The sequence below is a fragment of the Lates calcarifer genome, linkage group LG4, assembly GCF_001640805.2.
Source record: "Lates calcarifer isolate ASB-BC8 linkage group LG4, TLL_Latcal_v3, whole genome shotgun sequence".
Taxonomy (NCBI): domain Eukaryota; kingdom Metazoa; phylum Chordata; class Actinopteri; family Centropomidae; genus Lates; species Lates calcarifer.
In genome coordinates, this window is record NC_066836.1 from 2,810,120 (window position 1) to 2,827,395 (window position 17,276).

General features: G+C 41.8%; 1 protein-coding gene across 3 annotated transcripts in view; it reads left to right on the forward strand.

The window, feature by feature from the left end:
- The window catches only part of esyt2a (extended synaptotagmin-like protein 2a), a 42,117-nt gene that overhangs the window by 225 nt on the left and 24,616 nt on the right, over positions 1-17,276 (forward strand). For all 3 annotated transcript variants that reach the window (XM_051069792.1, XM_018672681.2, XM_018672682.2), the window contains exons 2-7: positions 1,063-1,450; positions 11,930-11,971; positions 13,046-13,180; positions 13,868-13,944; positions 14,088-14,160; positions 16,868-16,957. In XM_051069792.1, the coding sequence (XP_050925749.1) occupies positions 1,070-1,450; positions 11,930-11,971; positions 13,046-13,180; positions 13,868-13,944; positions 14,088-14,160; positions 16,868-16,957 (798 nt within the window). In that variant the 5' untranslated portion in view covers positions 1,063-1,069. The remainder of the gene's footprint in view (positions 1-1,062; positions 1,451-11,929; positions 11,972-13,045; positions 13,181-13,867; positions 13,945-14,087; positions 14,161-16,867; positions 16,958-17,276) is intronic.

Genomic DNA, 17,276 nt, shown 5'->3' on the forward strand with positions numbered 1-17,276 from the left:
TGTTAGGTTCACGCAGTGCTGCTGGTTAAGTCGTAGCTCCAATACGTGTCACTTCAGAGAGAACGTCACGACAGATTCCGTCCAAAAATACGGCACTTAAGCGTTGTTGTACTAAACGAGGAATTTTAACACGCAGTAAGCAATAACTTAAAGTAGATATTGGATTCAGTCGTCGATGACCTTCAATTCGGCATACATAAAACCAAATTATACCACCCACATTTCAGTAGAAATTCTACTTTCATCACCCTTTCACACTTGTTGCCATCTACGGATGTGGTTGCAGAGGGTTGCGGGGCCAACGGTTGAGGCACTTTTCGAAGTTAAAATATTACCAACAAAATTGCGTATAGGTGTACTGGATATATGCCGAATTAAAGAGTGGATCCAGAAATTTCGCGAGATATGTCAAGTTCGATTCTTCTAAGTACGTGCTATTGTCAGTTTTCCAAGGAATAATGGTAACAAAAAGTGGGCGTTTTTGCAAAGGAGTTTTGTATGACGTCCTCTCCATACAAGAGGGTAGACACTGGAATGACAGCTCAACGGATAACATTTTATTTTAGCCGTCATACACACTGTGGAGCTTCTGAGGTTTCAAACTAAGTCATTTTTAATGATTAAAACTAGCTAATCTGGATCTGTTAAGGACTTTTTACTACCTGCTAGCTGAAGGTAAATACTGTAACATGGCACATCTGGAGCAATATCTTGTAGAAGGCCTAGTACTACTTAAATACTGTATCTGTGATTTTTTTTTTTTGCTATGATATTATTTTAAGATGCATTATAATTTTATGATTTGCTGTGATACAAACTTACTTAGCTTCCTTCCAATTTTTATGAGTTTTAATGAACTTTTGTTGTTTCTCATCAGATTTCTAAATAGAAAGCTTAATGTTACTATGGCACATCTGATGTTTTATCCTTTAGGTTACAACCATTCTGTGTCTTTGGCATAACTGTTTGACCCTTGACCTGTGGACATTTTCAGTTACCCCCTTTATCAGCTGCTGTGTGTGACAAGACCCTGACATTGGCTGTAATTGTCTGTCTTTCCAGAGGGGAAATGAGTAACAGGATGGAGGGTTCGGCGGGACCAGGCGTCAGGGCGAATGGACCCGTGGCAGCGCCCAGCGTCCCGGTGAGCTCCACCATGGGCCCACCTCTGCCTCCAGAAGACCTGGAGGAAGAGCAGCAGTCGTCACTGACGGATGTCACCCAAATGTGGATTAAGTTCGCCAAGACCTTCGCCATCATCTTCCCGATCTACGTCTTGGGATATTTTGAGTTCAGCTTCAGCTGGGTTCTGATCGGACTCGCTGCGTTATTCTACTGGAGGAGGAACTACGGCAATAAAGACTACAGGATAAACCGTGCCTTAGCATACCTGGAACACAAGGAGAAAGCAGTGAGGCAAAGTTTGCCTACTACTGAGCTCCCACCATGGGTAAGTCCTGCAGCACTACTACATTCCAGGTGTTTTCCTGGTATCTTCTTGTCGCTGCTTTGTGCTTTCTGCTTAGTTTCAAGCCTTGCTCCTCCCTTTCGTGTCCTCCCAGCCAACATCGAGATGTCGACATGGACTGGTTGAAACTGGCTGATAGAGATAACTGAATTCCTTGCTGTGGTTTCCCACTGAGTTTCCTCAGCTTCTTTACAGAAAATACAAATACTTTTATATTTTTCTTTGGGGAAACTTGAGATTAGCAGCATCCCTATCCTCCGCACACCTCTTCGAGTATGTTCCTACATCCAGCCAAATGAAAAGACCGGGCAGGCACCAGGGATTAGAGGTTAACCTAAACCTTTGCATGTGTGGTGTTAAAAGTGTATTGGAAACCGTAGCTATACTTAACACATGTCACATGATGGGATATTGCAGTCGTTTGCAGTCGTGGAACAAGAAAATGTTTGTGCAGTTTAGCTTCCAACAAATGGACAGCTAAACTGGATAGTCATCCAAAATGGACAGCAGTGTAGCAACATTTGGTCTCTGAACAAAGGTTTTCAGATGGTCAAGTTGTGTTTTTGAACTTGGGAAACTAATGTGGTGACTATCAGGAGAGCCGGACATAAACAGAGGCAACATCTGTGACATTTGATACTCTTTCGCTTTCATTTTAATCCACAGAACAAAACAAACTTTGTTGCTTGTTAACGAGGGTCTCATAAATAGCCGTCGGAAAGGTCGTGCATTCTACCCTTTTGTTGGACGGTGCACAAGCTCAACACCAGTCCCAGGATCTAACCTGCGCCAGACTCTTTATGATCACTTTAATCCTGTTAACTGCCCGAGGGGAGTTGGAGTCCTCAATGAATAATTTACACACGGGGCTCCCAGGGCTGGCACTGAAAAGCAGGAGAGTCATCAGACCTTTTTTTAACAAGAAATTCACTTTCTGTTTTCATCCCTTTGGTTTGGTGTAGTTGTGGCCAGGCCACAATAGGAAGCCAGTGTGCAGAGGGAGGAGGAGGCAGACTGGCCACACACCTTCCACATAGCTGGCATTCTCTCTCTGTCTACTTATGCTCTGGTCCTGACATGCAGCAAGTTCCTCCAGTCAACATTACCAGTCCCCCTCATGCTAATGCTAGGTGTGAAGGCTACAGTTGGGCGTGTGCACACAGGACGTACATGTGAGCGAACCAGTAACATTAGCTTGTCAGAGCTACATCTGCAAATTAGCTCCAGAGATCCACAAGAGCACAGAGTTTTTTCAGAGCAGTGGATGGAAAAGTTTGGTTCAGCATTGCTCCATTTCTAATTTCCAGGCTTCATGAAATCCACAGGGACATTTATGATTCAAGTTCTTTTTATGTGTCTGACCACGCAGCACAGGATTCAGGACATATTGTTTTCACATTGACCAGCTGTCTGTTGAGACTCAGCTTTACATGACAGATAATCTAACTCTGATTGATTCATTTGCATATTAACAAGAAAAAATATATAAATATTTATAAATATGTTTAAAAACTTAACTTGCAATCCTTGCTCACATGACCGTAATGTTAATACCATGGCCATAATGAGAAAACTGAGTCACAATTAGTCGATTCATCAGTGGTAAAGAGGTTTTCGTTCTGCAACAACATTTTCTGTAATCGATGATGATGCCAGAAAAGTGGTGAGAGGCTGAGTGGATGGCAGGATGCCAGCCAGACCCAAACACAGCCCCCACCCATCACAGATCATCCCATCAACACATCCATTATCACACAGACCTTGAGGAAAATGGTGCTCAGCAACAACCCGGGGCCTTATGCAGAAAAGCTTTGCTGTGAGCAGAGGCTCAGCAGTGCAGAGCCGCTGTCACGTTTGTTGTGTTGGGAGCTTTTGTCTTGATGTTGCACGTTTGACCAAGACTGTTTTAAGCCACAAACAACGTGACTAATGACATTTGGATGTTTAAACCAAACAATGCTGATCGACAGCTCTTTGTTTGGCTGATTAAAGGGAAACTGAGAAACCAGTGAAAGGATGTCAAAGGATCCAACGTGTCCTGATGATGAGCAACAGTGCCAAACAAATCAGCAGTGAACTTTGACCCCTGACATGCACTCAGACCCCGTCAGTCTGTCCCCCGACCTTCACACAAGATACTTTATCTACTTCACCTCTGTCACACTAACCTCAAAAACCAATGATTAGACGCTCACTGAAAGTCCCACAGTAACATAACTAACTCCAATAAGCATCATCAGGAGCCTTGTTATATTAATATGACTGGCTGGTGCAGGAGTGAAATCAATTGTTTAGTCTGTAAAATTTCCAGAGGTAATTTAAAAAATGCTCACTGCATCTTCCCAGTGCTCAAAGTAAAGCAACAGACCAAAACCCAGTCAAAAACCAAAGGTATTTATTTTACAGTCATATAAAACAACGTAAAGTGGCAAGGACTCAAATGTTTGGTATTTTTTTCTGATAAATTGTTATTATTATTGTGTTAATCGACTAACTGAGCTAAATGTGCAGATTTCCCATGTTGCTCTACTAAATCAGGAAGCAACAGTTGGGTTTTTATTTGGCCCTGTCAGTGAATTTCACTGTCCTGATAAACACTGGCCTAATTTCATTTAATATTCATTTGCTCAGTGGCAGACACAATGGACAGAATGTCACATACTGTAGAAAAGTGCTCTCAGTCTGTGAAATCAACAGAATGAACCACATCTGCAGTTTACTGGCATGCATTAAAACCAACTGTGATCATCACTGAAATACAGATTTTGGTGGCAAGCCCGTCGTCTCCTCTTGGCTCGCTCTCTCAGAAATATGCCTGGAATGAGGAATGATCGGCAGCGTGGGCAGCAACTCATAGTTCACAGGCCAAGAATGCCTGAGGTAATGGTACAGTTTTATCTGTGTGAAGACAAACTGACGCTGCACAACTGCCTCACTGCTGTCACACACAGAAAGGAGCATCTGTAGAGGACCTGTCTCATCCGTGAGTCATGACAACTTCCAAAGATAAAAAGAAGCATGTGTATTTCATACCGAGAGGTGACTCTTCACTGTTCACCTGGAAATCAGTAGAAATATTGATAATGAAAATTCATTCTTCACCAAAAGTCCAGTTCCAGAGCTACAGAGGTACAACAATTAGTCAGCGAATCAGTTATTTGATTGTAAGAAAATGACTCAGTAACTTCTTTGATGATCAATGAGTTGTTTACGACATTTTTCAAGCAAAAAAGCAAAAGAAAAAAAGTAGGAATTAGCTTCTTTTCTTAGTGTTACATCACACTAAACTGAACATCTTAGGACACAGATGTTTTCTGATGTTTTATAGACCAAGCGAGTAATCAATAACTAAATTAATCATTAGTTTCAGCCCTGCTTTCAGCCACAACTCATGGTCTTCCTCAGCTGATAGTAGAAGTAATCAGTTGTTCAGAGAAAGGTAGTGAGTAGATCCTCTGTCAGACTGTACAGACATAATGCAGTGTTAGGTAAAGGCTGTTAGATGATGTGGAAGAAAACAAAGATATTGAACGTGAATCTGGATTAAGACGTCATTTTACAGGCGCCTCTGCCTCGATTCGATCACATCAAATCAAAATGGTTTCATAAACAAAGTGGAACAGAAATATGGTGAAAATTAAAAACTAAACATCACAAATCTTCTGCTCTTATGCAACATTACGGGAGCTTTTTGAAAGCAGCCGTATTAAACGCTGTGTTTTCAGTCACATGCAGTCTGTGGCTCAGTGTGTCCATCCGTGATTATTCAGTTGCCCTTTAATCCTTTGATCCATATAAGCCAGAAAATCAGAAAGTTTGTGCCGAATGGAGGGAAGATAAGCGGGGTAAGAATGCTATCTGTGGCCTTTAAAGCTATTAATGTCATTAGCAACGCGTCATGTAAGCTATAATTGATTTTTTTCTGAACAGCATCTTTCCCAAATTGAAAAATTAGCTGCAGCCACCGGCCACGATCCACTGTTTAAAAGGCCGTCGTCTCCATAAGCCTCTCTGGCATCAGTTTGACTGATATTAAGGTAGAAATGCATTTTATTTTAGGTCAGACCACTAAAAACCAGACCAGTAAAATAACTGTCTGGGAGTTTTACACGTGCAGGATTACATGGTGAAACCACATGCCTGTGTTAACGGAGTCAGGAATCTGTACAGTATCCTGACGCTGAGTGTCAAAGTGTTTTGACTGGATGTCATTTAAGTAGGAACCGTTCCTCTGTCACAGTAGCACAAAGGACCCGTGTGACCTGTGTGACGGGGAACTTGACATTTGTTTTGGAGTTTAGAGGGTTTTTCCTGGCTCATAGACTAGTTTTACAGTGGAGGTCCAGACAAGAAACCTGTCTGTCACTGTGTATATGGTGTGGGTCTTAAACCTTTAGGACCGGCTGATATATCTGCACCTTAATGCCGACTGCGAGCTGGTGACTTGAGCGCGTTTGACAGTTGAGTTTAGGACGAGTTTAGTTGTCTTTGGATTGATTGTGATTGCTTTATCACATCTAACCTAATCAGAGGAAGTGACAGTGGAGCAAAGGTGAACCGGGCGAGTCCAAAACAAACGAAACACAGTACTGTTGTGCAGGTAAGACATATATACAGGGCTGCAATGCCAGGACTTTTTATGCTTTTTCTGTCACGTATATATAATATCACAAAGTTGGAAGTAATCCCTGTGAGCAGAAACCACAGGCTTCAGACTGCTCTGAACACCTGGTTTCATGCATCTTTTTCTACTTTCGCTCCGAGCTGATGTTAGCTTAGGGTTACTGTAGTTTGTTTACGTTGCCCTGGGAACAGAGGAAGCCTCTGGAGGTTGACCAATTGACAGAACTGTGATTCATGCAGAGTGACTGTAGTGGAAAATATAGAGCTGGATAAAGAGCAGAAGAGGTCCACTTTAAGCAGACATTGGTAATGGAGTGTTAGCCTTTAGTAGCCGTCCTAAATTTAGCCTTTAGCTTTTAGCTTCCACAGCTAAACGTTAGAGCAGCCTGGTTGGAAACAGTCGGACTCTGTCGTCAGCCCTGCAAAAAACAGGCATGGAAAGTCACTATAACCGCAGTGTAACTGTCTCTGTCTGTGTTTCTCTCCTCCTCCTCCTCTCTTCGTCTCTGTGTGCTCTCATGACATGGCATGGGTGGGGCCCTGTTCGTTTGATGTGCCAAAGGGCAGGGCTCTGCTCCGCAGCTCCACCAACAGAGAGGCCCTGTGCTGCTCTGTTCTGCTTTTACCTGCAGTCTGTAACTTTGTTGGACAGTTTCCTCTTGGCTCTCCTCCCCACATCAGTGGAAACAATCACTATTAGGTTAAAGTGCTGACGTTTATCGTTTTTAGAGTGGGTTCACGTCCAAATGTGCTGAACTGAGTAGAAATTGTTGCCCTTTTTAGTAAGGCAGGATATCTGCACTGATCTCCTGATTTGATTTTGATTCATAAAGTCCAGAATCAATTCTCGATGATTCATTTACATCAGATCAGTGTTTATAAGCTAAAGTGCTTCTCAGAATTCATCCTGCGAACTTAAATTCCCTCTACATTCAACAAGTGATACATAGGCTACAGTTTAAACACATCTCCCGTTATAAAACTGCTGATATCCCATACAGCTGCACATGAACTGTCAGTAGATGCTTTGATTAAGCACAGGTTTCCTCTTTAATGATCAGGACAGAAGCTGCAGAATCTGCACTGTTTGTGTTGACAAGACATCAGCCTGATACCTGCAGGCAGCTGTTAGCTAGCGTTAGCTCTGAGGTAGGGATAACATTTTACATCCTGCAGCCCTGACTGAACCACCTACAACAAGTAACCACTGCATACGTTGACTGACAAAAGGCGTAAATGCAAACGTTAATCTCCAGACCTAAAGAACTGATGTTGGATCATTAATTGCAGAATCGATGTTTTGTATGCACCGTGATGGATAAAAAAAGCTACAGTTTCCTACCGTCTCGACTTTATATGGATTTCAACACTCTGAAAAATAAAAGCCACACTCTTCCTTTGTTTGAAATGTACCAAACACTGGGCAGGCTGAATCTGGTCTCCCTAACCTAAGAGCCTTGGTTTAGAGAGTCTTTTAACATCTTGAATTTGGTTCCAGACACGTAGCAGTCACACAGAAACTCAGGTCAGTACCTGGCTCTCGCAGAAATCTGACCACGGGTGCCGAATACTCAGCGTCCATTCAAATGTATTCAAACCATATTGGTCCCTTGAGGGAAATTTAGTTTCTCACAGGATTTATAGTGAAAACACACAACAGAAACACAACATGCACAAACTGAAAGTGCAAAACACACAATACAAATATTATATTTCTACATAAAAACCAAACTTTTTTATACTAAGGACGCCCAGCCAAATAGACTGTTTATAATTTGTACTACAGTTCTGTCTTTCCAGCCTCATCACAGTAGAGCAGATTTCCTCGACTGATCTCTCTCCTGGCTGCGGTGTGTCCTCCTCATATCCTCAACAGTCTCTCTCTCCCCGAGCCTAAATATAGACGTCAGCGTGGAGCAACTGTCTCGTCATATAGGTTTCTCGTTCCTGCACCTTTCAACGCCTTCTGCCGTTTGAAGGGAAGCTGACTGAGCAGCTTTGTTTGTGTTGTCACCTTGGCGAGGAGAGTCTCTGTGAGGCTGGTTTTACTCAGCAGGCAGTGACAGAGCATGATGGCAGAAAATCCAGTTTTCTTTTTCATTTGTCAGCTGCAGTTTGAATTAATAACTTTCAGCAGTGCTCAGCAGAATTATTCACCCTGTCCACACCTCTCTCCCTCTGTCAAACACACACATGCTTTTTGCTGGGGGTGTGGTCGGGAGGGGAGGTTCGGATTTCCAAACAGCTGTTACATATTTGAACCTTGAGTCTCGCCCACTCGACATGCTTTGACACACAGAAACACACACTGCGGGCCACTCTGACTGAAAACAATGCTGCAGTGAAACAAAAGAAAAAAAGCGAGGGTGGGCATGGGCGGATGAAATATGATCCAACATCCATACGTTTGTAGGTTTATTAGATGCACTGCACAGAGGTTTACAGCACTATCAGACAAGACTTTACAAGTCTGAGGAGTTATGATATCTAATCTCAGCTGAGGAGAATAAACAAGTAGAATTAAACCATTCAAACAAGGTAATAAAGCAGGAATTGCTTTTATATAATTGTAAGCTGATCTATCTTTGGGTTTTTGTGAGTCCCACACTGAGGACGTGATCAGGGGCCTGCTGAACCATTGGTTTGTATTTGGAAGGAAATCTGTAGGAAGAAGGTGCTGTCGTGTCACAGCTAGAGCTTTTAGAATTTTCCGCTAAGAGCCGATGGAAAGAATGAACGACTCGCGGTGAAAAACCTTTGTCCTGAAAAACTTGGCGCCATTGTTGCTCTAAAAGGAGAGAAATGTTCCCAGTTTGTAGAGGAAATGTATCAGTTTCCTCTCTTTGTCACTCTGTAGGCGATGGAGCGGTGTATATCACAGACATACATTCATTTATTCATCTCCCTCTGTCTCGTTTATCTCTGAGCCTTTACTCTCGATCTCCAGAAAACCCTCTTTTCTGTTCTGTTCCTGTTTCAGCAGAGTCACTCTCTCCCTCTCTTCTATCTCTACCTCACATTTGTTTCCTCTTCTGCTCATACTTTTTGAGTTTTATCCTCAGTTTTGACTGTTAATGTTGAGTCACGTTGGCTGTTTTGTTAGTACCTCCCACGAGTTATTTCCTGTTTACATCATGTGGATCGAGTTTTTAACTGCACTTCTGTTTGCCCCACTTTTTCATCCAGACACCAGCTCAGTCTTGCTTTCTCTTTCTCTGTTGTTTACCCTAAAAGGGGAGAAATTGTGCCACTGTGATGATTCATTCTTCCCTCCTTTTAGTCCTTGGTTCCAACTTTATTGTTTTGTTTTAACATCTGTCAAGTCGCAGCAGATGCAGACGGTGTAGCTGCCTGCTGTAATTACTGCGATTAACCAGGGACAGACCACAGCTGCAGATGGTGCACCTTCACCCTGAGTTTCACCTTGAGTAAACTCGCAGACAGACAGTGTAAACATACACAAACAACAATTTGTACTCCATTTACATGTTTGCCTCCCATCCAGTAACTTCCTGTTTCATGTAGACCCAAGCAGAGGCCAGAAGGTCTTCAAACAACAGTAGTAAAATAAGCCTGAGACGCTCAACAGAAAAATGTTTCCAAAGGTGGCACAAGTTTGCACATGTGATTGGACAAGATGCATGAGTCAGTTTCTTCATTTCTATCGTTTGTCCACGTTAAAAACTACATGTCTATCTGAACAATAAAGTGAATTTCCCCAAGGGAAATGCAAGACTTTGAAAACTTTCCATTTTACTGTCAGTTTAATCACCATATGTTTTCCAAATGAGAACTTCTTTGCTCGTCTCCTCCTGCCATCCTGAGCTTATACTGTACGAACAGTATGACTGAAAATATTAGTGGTTTTGAAACACTGACTCATCGCTCATCGCTTAAATGAGCGATCGATCAATAAGCTGCAGGTTTGGACTTCTGAACTTGTTGTTCTGACAGAAATAAAATCCAGACTTACATCAAATCATCAGTGTTTTAATCTGGATAACTCGGTTGTTTACATAGAGAACAGGGCCCATACAGAATGTGCTATAATATAAATAGTCCATCAGACATGAAATCCATCTCCATGTGTGTAAACAGAGTTCAGAGCAACACTTCGTCGTCAGCGTCATAAAAATAGTAACTGGAATTTTAACCCAAAGAAAAACACCACATGACGCCGGCGTCGTCACCAGCGTGGGCTTGTTTGTTTGTTTGTTTGTTTGTTTGTTTGTGTGTGTGGACGGCTTCATGTGTCACACGCTGCCACATGTGCTGTGTTTGTGTGAGACAAAGCGACCTTGCAGGTGTGTGGATTACGTAGAGTACTTACTTTACTCTTTTACTTTACATTTTGAGTGTTTCCATGTGTATAAATAAATAATTTGATTTCCACATGAAAAATACGCATTTGTCTCGACTAATTATTAGAACAAATAAAGACCAGTTTTACTCCTGTTTTTAAGCACATCAGAGACAGTTAAATAAATCTAATTTGAAAGATTTATACTGAGTTATTATTTAATATTTCTTCTTGTATTAAAAGACGAGCGACAGCAGGCTCCAGATGTATGTTTGAATCATGTTTAAGAACTTGTATATTATAAGAAAATAAAGAATTATTATTTATTTAATAGTACAGCTTTACTCGTAAATAGTGACTGGAAACATGCACTTAATTCTTAGTAGAATGTAAGTGCATATGTCTTTACATTCATACATGATGCATGGTCCTTATGTTGGATTATCTGATCACAGTAATCTGTATTGAATACTGTCAGTGTGTGTTTCAACGCACATTAAGGCAAAACATTCAAATGAGGATGCACACACACTGACCGACTATTTATCTAGTAGCATTCCTCCTCCTGACCGTAACCTCTATTTAAATTAATCATGTTTATGGCCCGATCCACGAGTACTCATCCATGTGCACCTGCTTGTGCAGAATCCTCCCAGTGAGTCAGTTATATAACAGGTCTGTCTCAGTCGACTCCCAGTCCTCCACAACAGCTTTGATGCTGCTGCTCTGACGTCCTGTCAGACTGCATCATCCCACTGTGGACTCAGTCAGGTAGTCAGCGACTGCGGCCCCTTCGCAGAGCTTCATTTTCTCTGTGAGACATCCATCATTTCACAGAAACGATACCTACAGTCACTTTTTAACCATGCTGGAGGCATGACTCTGTGGGTGGTGCTGTTCGGTCTGTCGCTACACGCTGAAAATATCTCAGGAGGGACCAGTACGGCTTGTTCATGATACTGATACCAGGAAAAGAAAATCAGGATGTCTATGCAATAACAGCATGATGTTGTGTTGGTGCATTTGCATATAGTAGTGCGCAATCTAGTCTTCTCTCAGACCTCCAGCAAGGTCTGCAAGAAAACTGTCATGGCTAAAGGCAGCAACACAACCGCTTTGTTTCACCAGCACAGACGTGAGTGTGAAACTCTAGCCGGTGATGTGCGGCTGTGAAGTATTTCTTTTTCATATCGTCTTGAATATCTTATTATCAAAGCCCAAACGACGTCTCAACTCCAGAATTCATCAGGACAACAGTGCAAAGACATTTAATCTCCCATCACATCACACATGACAGTGACAAACAGCAAATCCACACAAATGTCTGACATTGAACTCCTCATAGACTGTCTAAATAGCTGATGTTCTTTCGATTGAGTATTTGGTTAATTATTAATGATTATTAATGGACTGATTGTTGTGGCTCTGCCCTCTGCTCTGACACAAAGAAACATAGAGAGAAAGCAACCTGCCTGAATCTGGGCTGTATAAATTCAAATAATGACTCTAAACCCCCGTCTTTCTGTCTTTTATTCCAGGTCCATTATCCAGATGTGGAAAGAGTGGAGTGGCTGAATAAGGTACGTATCTCTCCATCCTCGCCCACTAGTTTCCATCAGACGCCGTTAGCCTGTTCGCTAGCAGAGGCAGACATGTAGAGTATATAAATAGGATCTGAATCTGGAGCTCTGAGAGACCCTGACCCAGCTGCCACCTCCCCTGGAGAGAGAGAGAGAGAGAGAGATATGGAAAGAAAACTAGAGAGAATCTGACACCTGGAGGAGCATCACTTACTGTAAATGTTTACACAGAGCACTTCCAGTAAAAAGGTAATGGATGTGGACGACCAGGAAAACAGCTTTTTAATATCCCAACCTGACTTGGTGATGTTGTTGTTGTTGTTGTTTTCTTTTATGGCTGTTTACAGGTTTAGAGATTTAAAGATGTATGCTCCTCCAAATGTATGGAAGCTCATTTCGGCCAATAAAACAAAACAAAATGATCAGAAATGTTCAACTTTTGACTTTCTTTCTCTGAATTTTGATTTATTTACCACAATTTTGACTTACTATGTCAAAAATCTGAGCTTTTAACTCATAATCCTGACTTCGTAAGTCAAAAATTAAGCTTTTTATCTCATAATTTTGACTTTTTGTTTCATTTTATCTTTTGATTTTTACCTTTTTGTCAGAATCTTGATTCTCTAACTCATAATTCCAACTTTTTATCTCACTATTTTAATCCATCAGACAAAATATGGACTTTTCAATGTCATAACTCTGACTTTTTAAAAATTGTTTTTACTTTCTACATTTTTATTTTACTGGCAAAAAATACCATTCCTGCCTGTTCACTCTCTCTTCATGCCGTCTCCTCTCTCAGAGGTTTTTCTGGGTCAGTGAGCAGCAGACATTAGACTGAGGAGAGAAACACTCTGAACTCTAAAGCCTTCACAGTGTGTGTAGCTGTGGCACATTAACAGATAAATGAAATAAATATAAATCATAAATCTCTGCAGTGTCTCCAGCAGCAGCCTTCTTGCAGGTGTATAGTTTCAGCCTGGAACAAACGATGTCAGATTTGGACGTGATACATTTTTCTAATTCCTTCTCCCCTCCACCTCCATTTTTCTGCCTCTTTCTCTCCGCCCTCAGACGGTGAAGCAGATGTGGCCGTTCATCTGCCAGTTTGTGGACAAGCTGTTCAGAGAGACCATCGAGCCGGCGGTGAGGGGCGCCAACCCTCACCTCAGCTCCTTCTCCTTCACCAAGATCGACATGGGCGACAAGGTGACGAGATCACGGAGTTACAGCTGACGATGCTTTTTAGCACCAGTCAGTCGGAGAGACGTTAGCGAGAACAGAGCCGTGGATCAGAGAAATAAAACTCAAAGGTTGCAGCTCAGAAAATGAAAAAAGCACGGCCATGTGAGAGATTCATTTTGTACGAGTCTGTGCGTGTTTTTTTAGTAAAATCCTGCCTATTACACCTTTAAACAGATAAAGAGCGGAATAATCAGAAGGACAGGGGTTATCTAAAAACAAATTGTGGGAACAGTTCAGCAGTAACGGGCAGTATTACTCTCACCAGTTGGGCTCAAACCTGCGAAGCTGCTGGAGTGGTTATTTGACTGCTGCTCAGAGCTTCTGTCAGAGTGTAGGTGTTCAGATCTTTTATTGGCGTGTCTCTATTTTTGTCGACTTTGCTGCTGGTGAACTTCTGTGACTCGCGTGAACTGAAGTTTCTACTCATCTCTATTTCAGGACACTGTTTGCAGGAGAACAAAAGCAGCAAAGTGAATCTGGATTTTCAATCAGAGCTGAAAAGCTTTCCTCTTCTCTGAGCTGCGTCTCAGTCTGACCCAGATTTTATTCACATTTCAGAGCAGAGCTGTAAATGCAGGTGATAAACAGCTGACATCTGCTCAGATTTGCTCACTTGTACCTTTTTTTTTCTTATCATATCTGTGTCTGCAGCCGCTGAGAGTGAACGGGGTGAAAGTTTACACAGAGAATGTGGACAAGAGGCAGGTCATCATGGACCTGCAGATCAGGTACACACTTTTACTGCAAGTGTTTTTTTTTTACAACAACAAAGACACAACATGACACCATGAATCTACTGCATCTGTGTTTGTATTCCTGTCTTTCCTCCCATCACTTTCACATCATGATATAAATCCTCTCTTCCTTACAGTTTTGTCGGGAACACAGAGATCGACGTGGACATCAAGAAGTACTACTGCAGAGCTGGAATCAAGAGCATACAGGTGTGAGAGCAGTATAATGCTAAAATACTGATTTTTCGGTCACATATAGTGAAGAATATCTCTCTGAGAAGTGACAGGTCATGTCCTCTGATGCCCTAAAGGTCTTTTTCTTGCTGTGTTACCAGATTGACCAACAGTGTTTGCTGTGTCATGTTGTTATTGTTTAATTTAGTGCTGAATCTGTTGTGTCTTTTATCATTTGTTCCCAGCTGTCTAGGGAACGAGTGCTGCACCCGGTGTTTTGATTTGTGTTTGCTGTTTTTGTGCGGCCGCTGTGAGCGCTTCTTGTTGTCACTGTAGCTCCTTTCCAGGCAGCCAATCAGATGGGCTGTTACTCAGTAGTTATCGTCGGTAATGTCTCGTGTCATGCGCCCACGTCCTTCTTTCTCTTCGGCTGTCAGATTGAGTGAAGATAAGTTAAAAAGACAGGAGAACAAACGCGAGCTAGTCGATGAAAGAACAATGTCAAACAAATAGTAATAAAAGCAAAGAGCTGATGTGAATTGATCGTACAACAGCTGTGGTGATGTGTTGTCAAGATATTGTTGTCATAGAAACAAAACGAGAAAAACACCGCATGGACACACACTCAGTCGACCGACAGCAATAATCCTGATAATCAGTTATTATCATTTAAATCAGGCAAACATAGCAAACTACAAACTGTTCCCAGCTTCTCTCATCTGGAGATTTGATGCTTTTCTCTGACTGTAAATTGTGTTTTGTGTCGTTGGTGGGACAAAACAAGGAGTTTAAAAACATCGCCTTGTGGTGTTTTCTCCACCACGCTTTAAAAAAATCTACAGATTAAATAACTAATGTGACGCTGAGGCGATTATTATTATAAAAAGTTCATCAGTTCACAGAAGCGAGGGTCAAAATCAGATGCTCAATATAAGAACATGACAAAAATGATACGTGACAAAAAGAATTCATCTGTTTTCAAATTAGTTGACGGTTAATTTTCTGTTGATTGGTTAATCGATTAATCAGCCAAATGAAATAGAAAATACTGAAATAAAATAAAGTAAAACAGATGTAAATATTAAAGAGATTAAATTATCAAACTTCAAAATCAATTCAGTATAAAATCAGAATAATGAACCAGGTGAAAACTCAACTTCATCCAGATAAAAAAGTGTATTTTAGTCTGTTTAGACAATAGATGATGGAAAGAAACAAGTGTATTAATATATATACTCAGACAGTAGAGAGATGAGACACTTCATTGGTGGTAGCTCTCGTCTCTTCTGCCACATTAACCTGTGACCTCTCCAGAGCCAGTTTTACATAATGTGTTGACACAGGACTGATAAAGGAAGACGTTATCCACTCTGCTGTTGGCAGAGGATCAGGCCATATTTACTGTTCAGAGATCAGAGAGGGAGAGAAAGTGAGCGGAGGAGAAGAGTCGGAAAGATTTACAGAGAGAGTGAGTCAATATTTGCCTTTGTTTATGGCTTAACTTTTTACAGCGGTGGTCCCCAGGCTGTGTGTCAGCCTTTTATAGGCTGTTCAGATGCTGAGGACGTTAACTTACAGCTCATCATGAGTGACGTTTTTTCAACTTTCTTTTTCTTGTCATTTCTCTTACTGTTAAAATAAATCTCCTTCCTCTGGTCAAACTGATCCTGGTGCAGCTTTATCTGCTGGTCAGTGAAGCTTCCTCCTTCAGGGTACTGAGCATAAACACACGACTATCTTCAAAATCTTTCCACTGCACCCGTTTTGATGAGCAAACTGTTGGTATTTGATTACTCAGAGCGAGCTGCGACCAAATTTGGTGCTGCAGACGGGCAGTCTACATATCTGAGGTTTGAGTCACTGCAGCCGCTGAGAAAGCAACGAGAGGAGCTCTGAGTGGGAAACATGTAACACCTGAAAGTCACTTTAACATGAAAAATATACGCCTTCGCTATAATTAGCACTTTTCCTAATGGGACTGTTGCATTGATGATCGATTTAAATCCCACATTTTCTCTCCTCATGACCCTTTGCACCACAGTGGTTTTGTAACGTCAGCATGTCACAGTCTGAGGTTCAGATGCTGCAGAGTCTGATCTTGTTCATGTGTTTCAAACTTCATTATAAGAAGAGGGTGAAGATATAAAACAAACATCAGAGCGATGATGGTGATGATGGACTGTCATGTGCGACAGTTTGACATTTTATTCTCTGGACTGTTTGTGTAAGGTTGGAACATGCTGCTCCAAACAACGCGAGCATATACGCAAACAAGTCATGTGCATTTAGAGCGTGATAGTCGACAGTGAAGAGGTAGAGAGGAAGCATGGAGGACAGAGTTGGGGAATAGATGCAGTAATGCTGTCCCAACTTTCAACCACTTAACCTGTTAACTGTCTTTGATGCACAGTTCTTTCTGCTGAGTCATTTACATGTTTAATTCAAGAACAATAATTGCAGCCATAGTAGAAGACATGAAGGACATCTCACGAGAAGGGCTGAAAATGGAAACTCACAGCAAAGAGTTTCACATTGAATATGGGCTTGAATAGCTTCTGATTTCTGATTTAATCTAAGACTCTTTTGTTTTGGCTAATTTCTTCTAAGTCTGCTTCTGTTGATGAAGTAGGTGAAGGGTTCTGTGGAAAGACGTGTTTCTGTGTTTCCCTCGGGATCATTAGGCCTCTGAGAATCACTGAAAGTGAATATGGCTGATTTCATCATGTTTTTTTTCTGTGTCCAGCTTCATGGAGTGATGAGAGTGGTGATGGAGCCGCTGCTGGGGGACATGCCTCTGATCGGAGCCCTGTCCGTCTTCTTCCTCAAGAAACCGGTGAGTACCTTGACCTTTGACCTTTAACCTCATCCTCAGACTTTGGACTTGCGGACCGAGGCCTTGCAGACTTTTGTCTGTTCGCACTGTTATTTGTCAGTGCATCTCCTCTGAAATACTGGTTGTTTTTGTTACGGAAAAATATACGATACATACTCAAACCACATCTTTCCTCCCGTCACTTATCTCTCACTGTAAACTTGTACTGTAAATCAGAACATTCCTCCTCCCTGACTGCTGCCTTCCTTCCTGTGCCTCAACACATTTTATCTTCCAGAGATGGGCTTTGATATCGGCACCCACAGGAAAAGCAGCACCA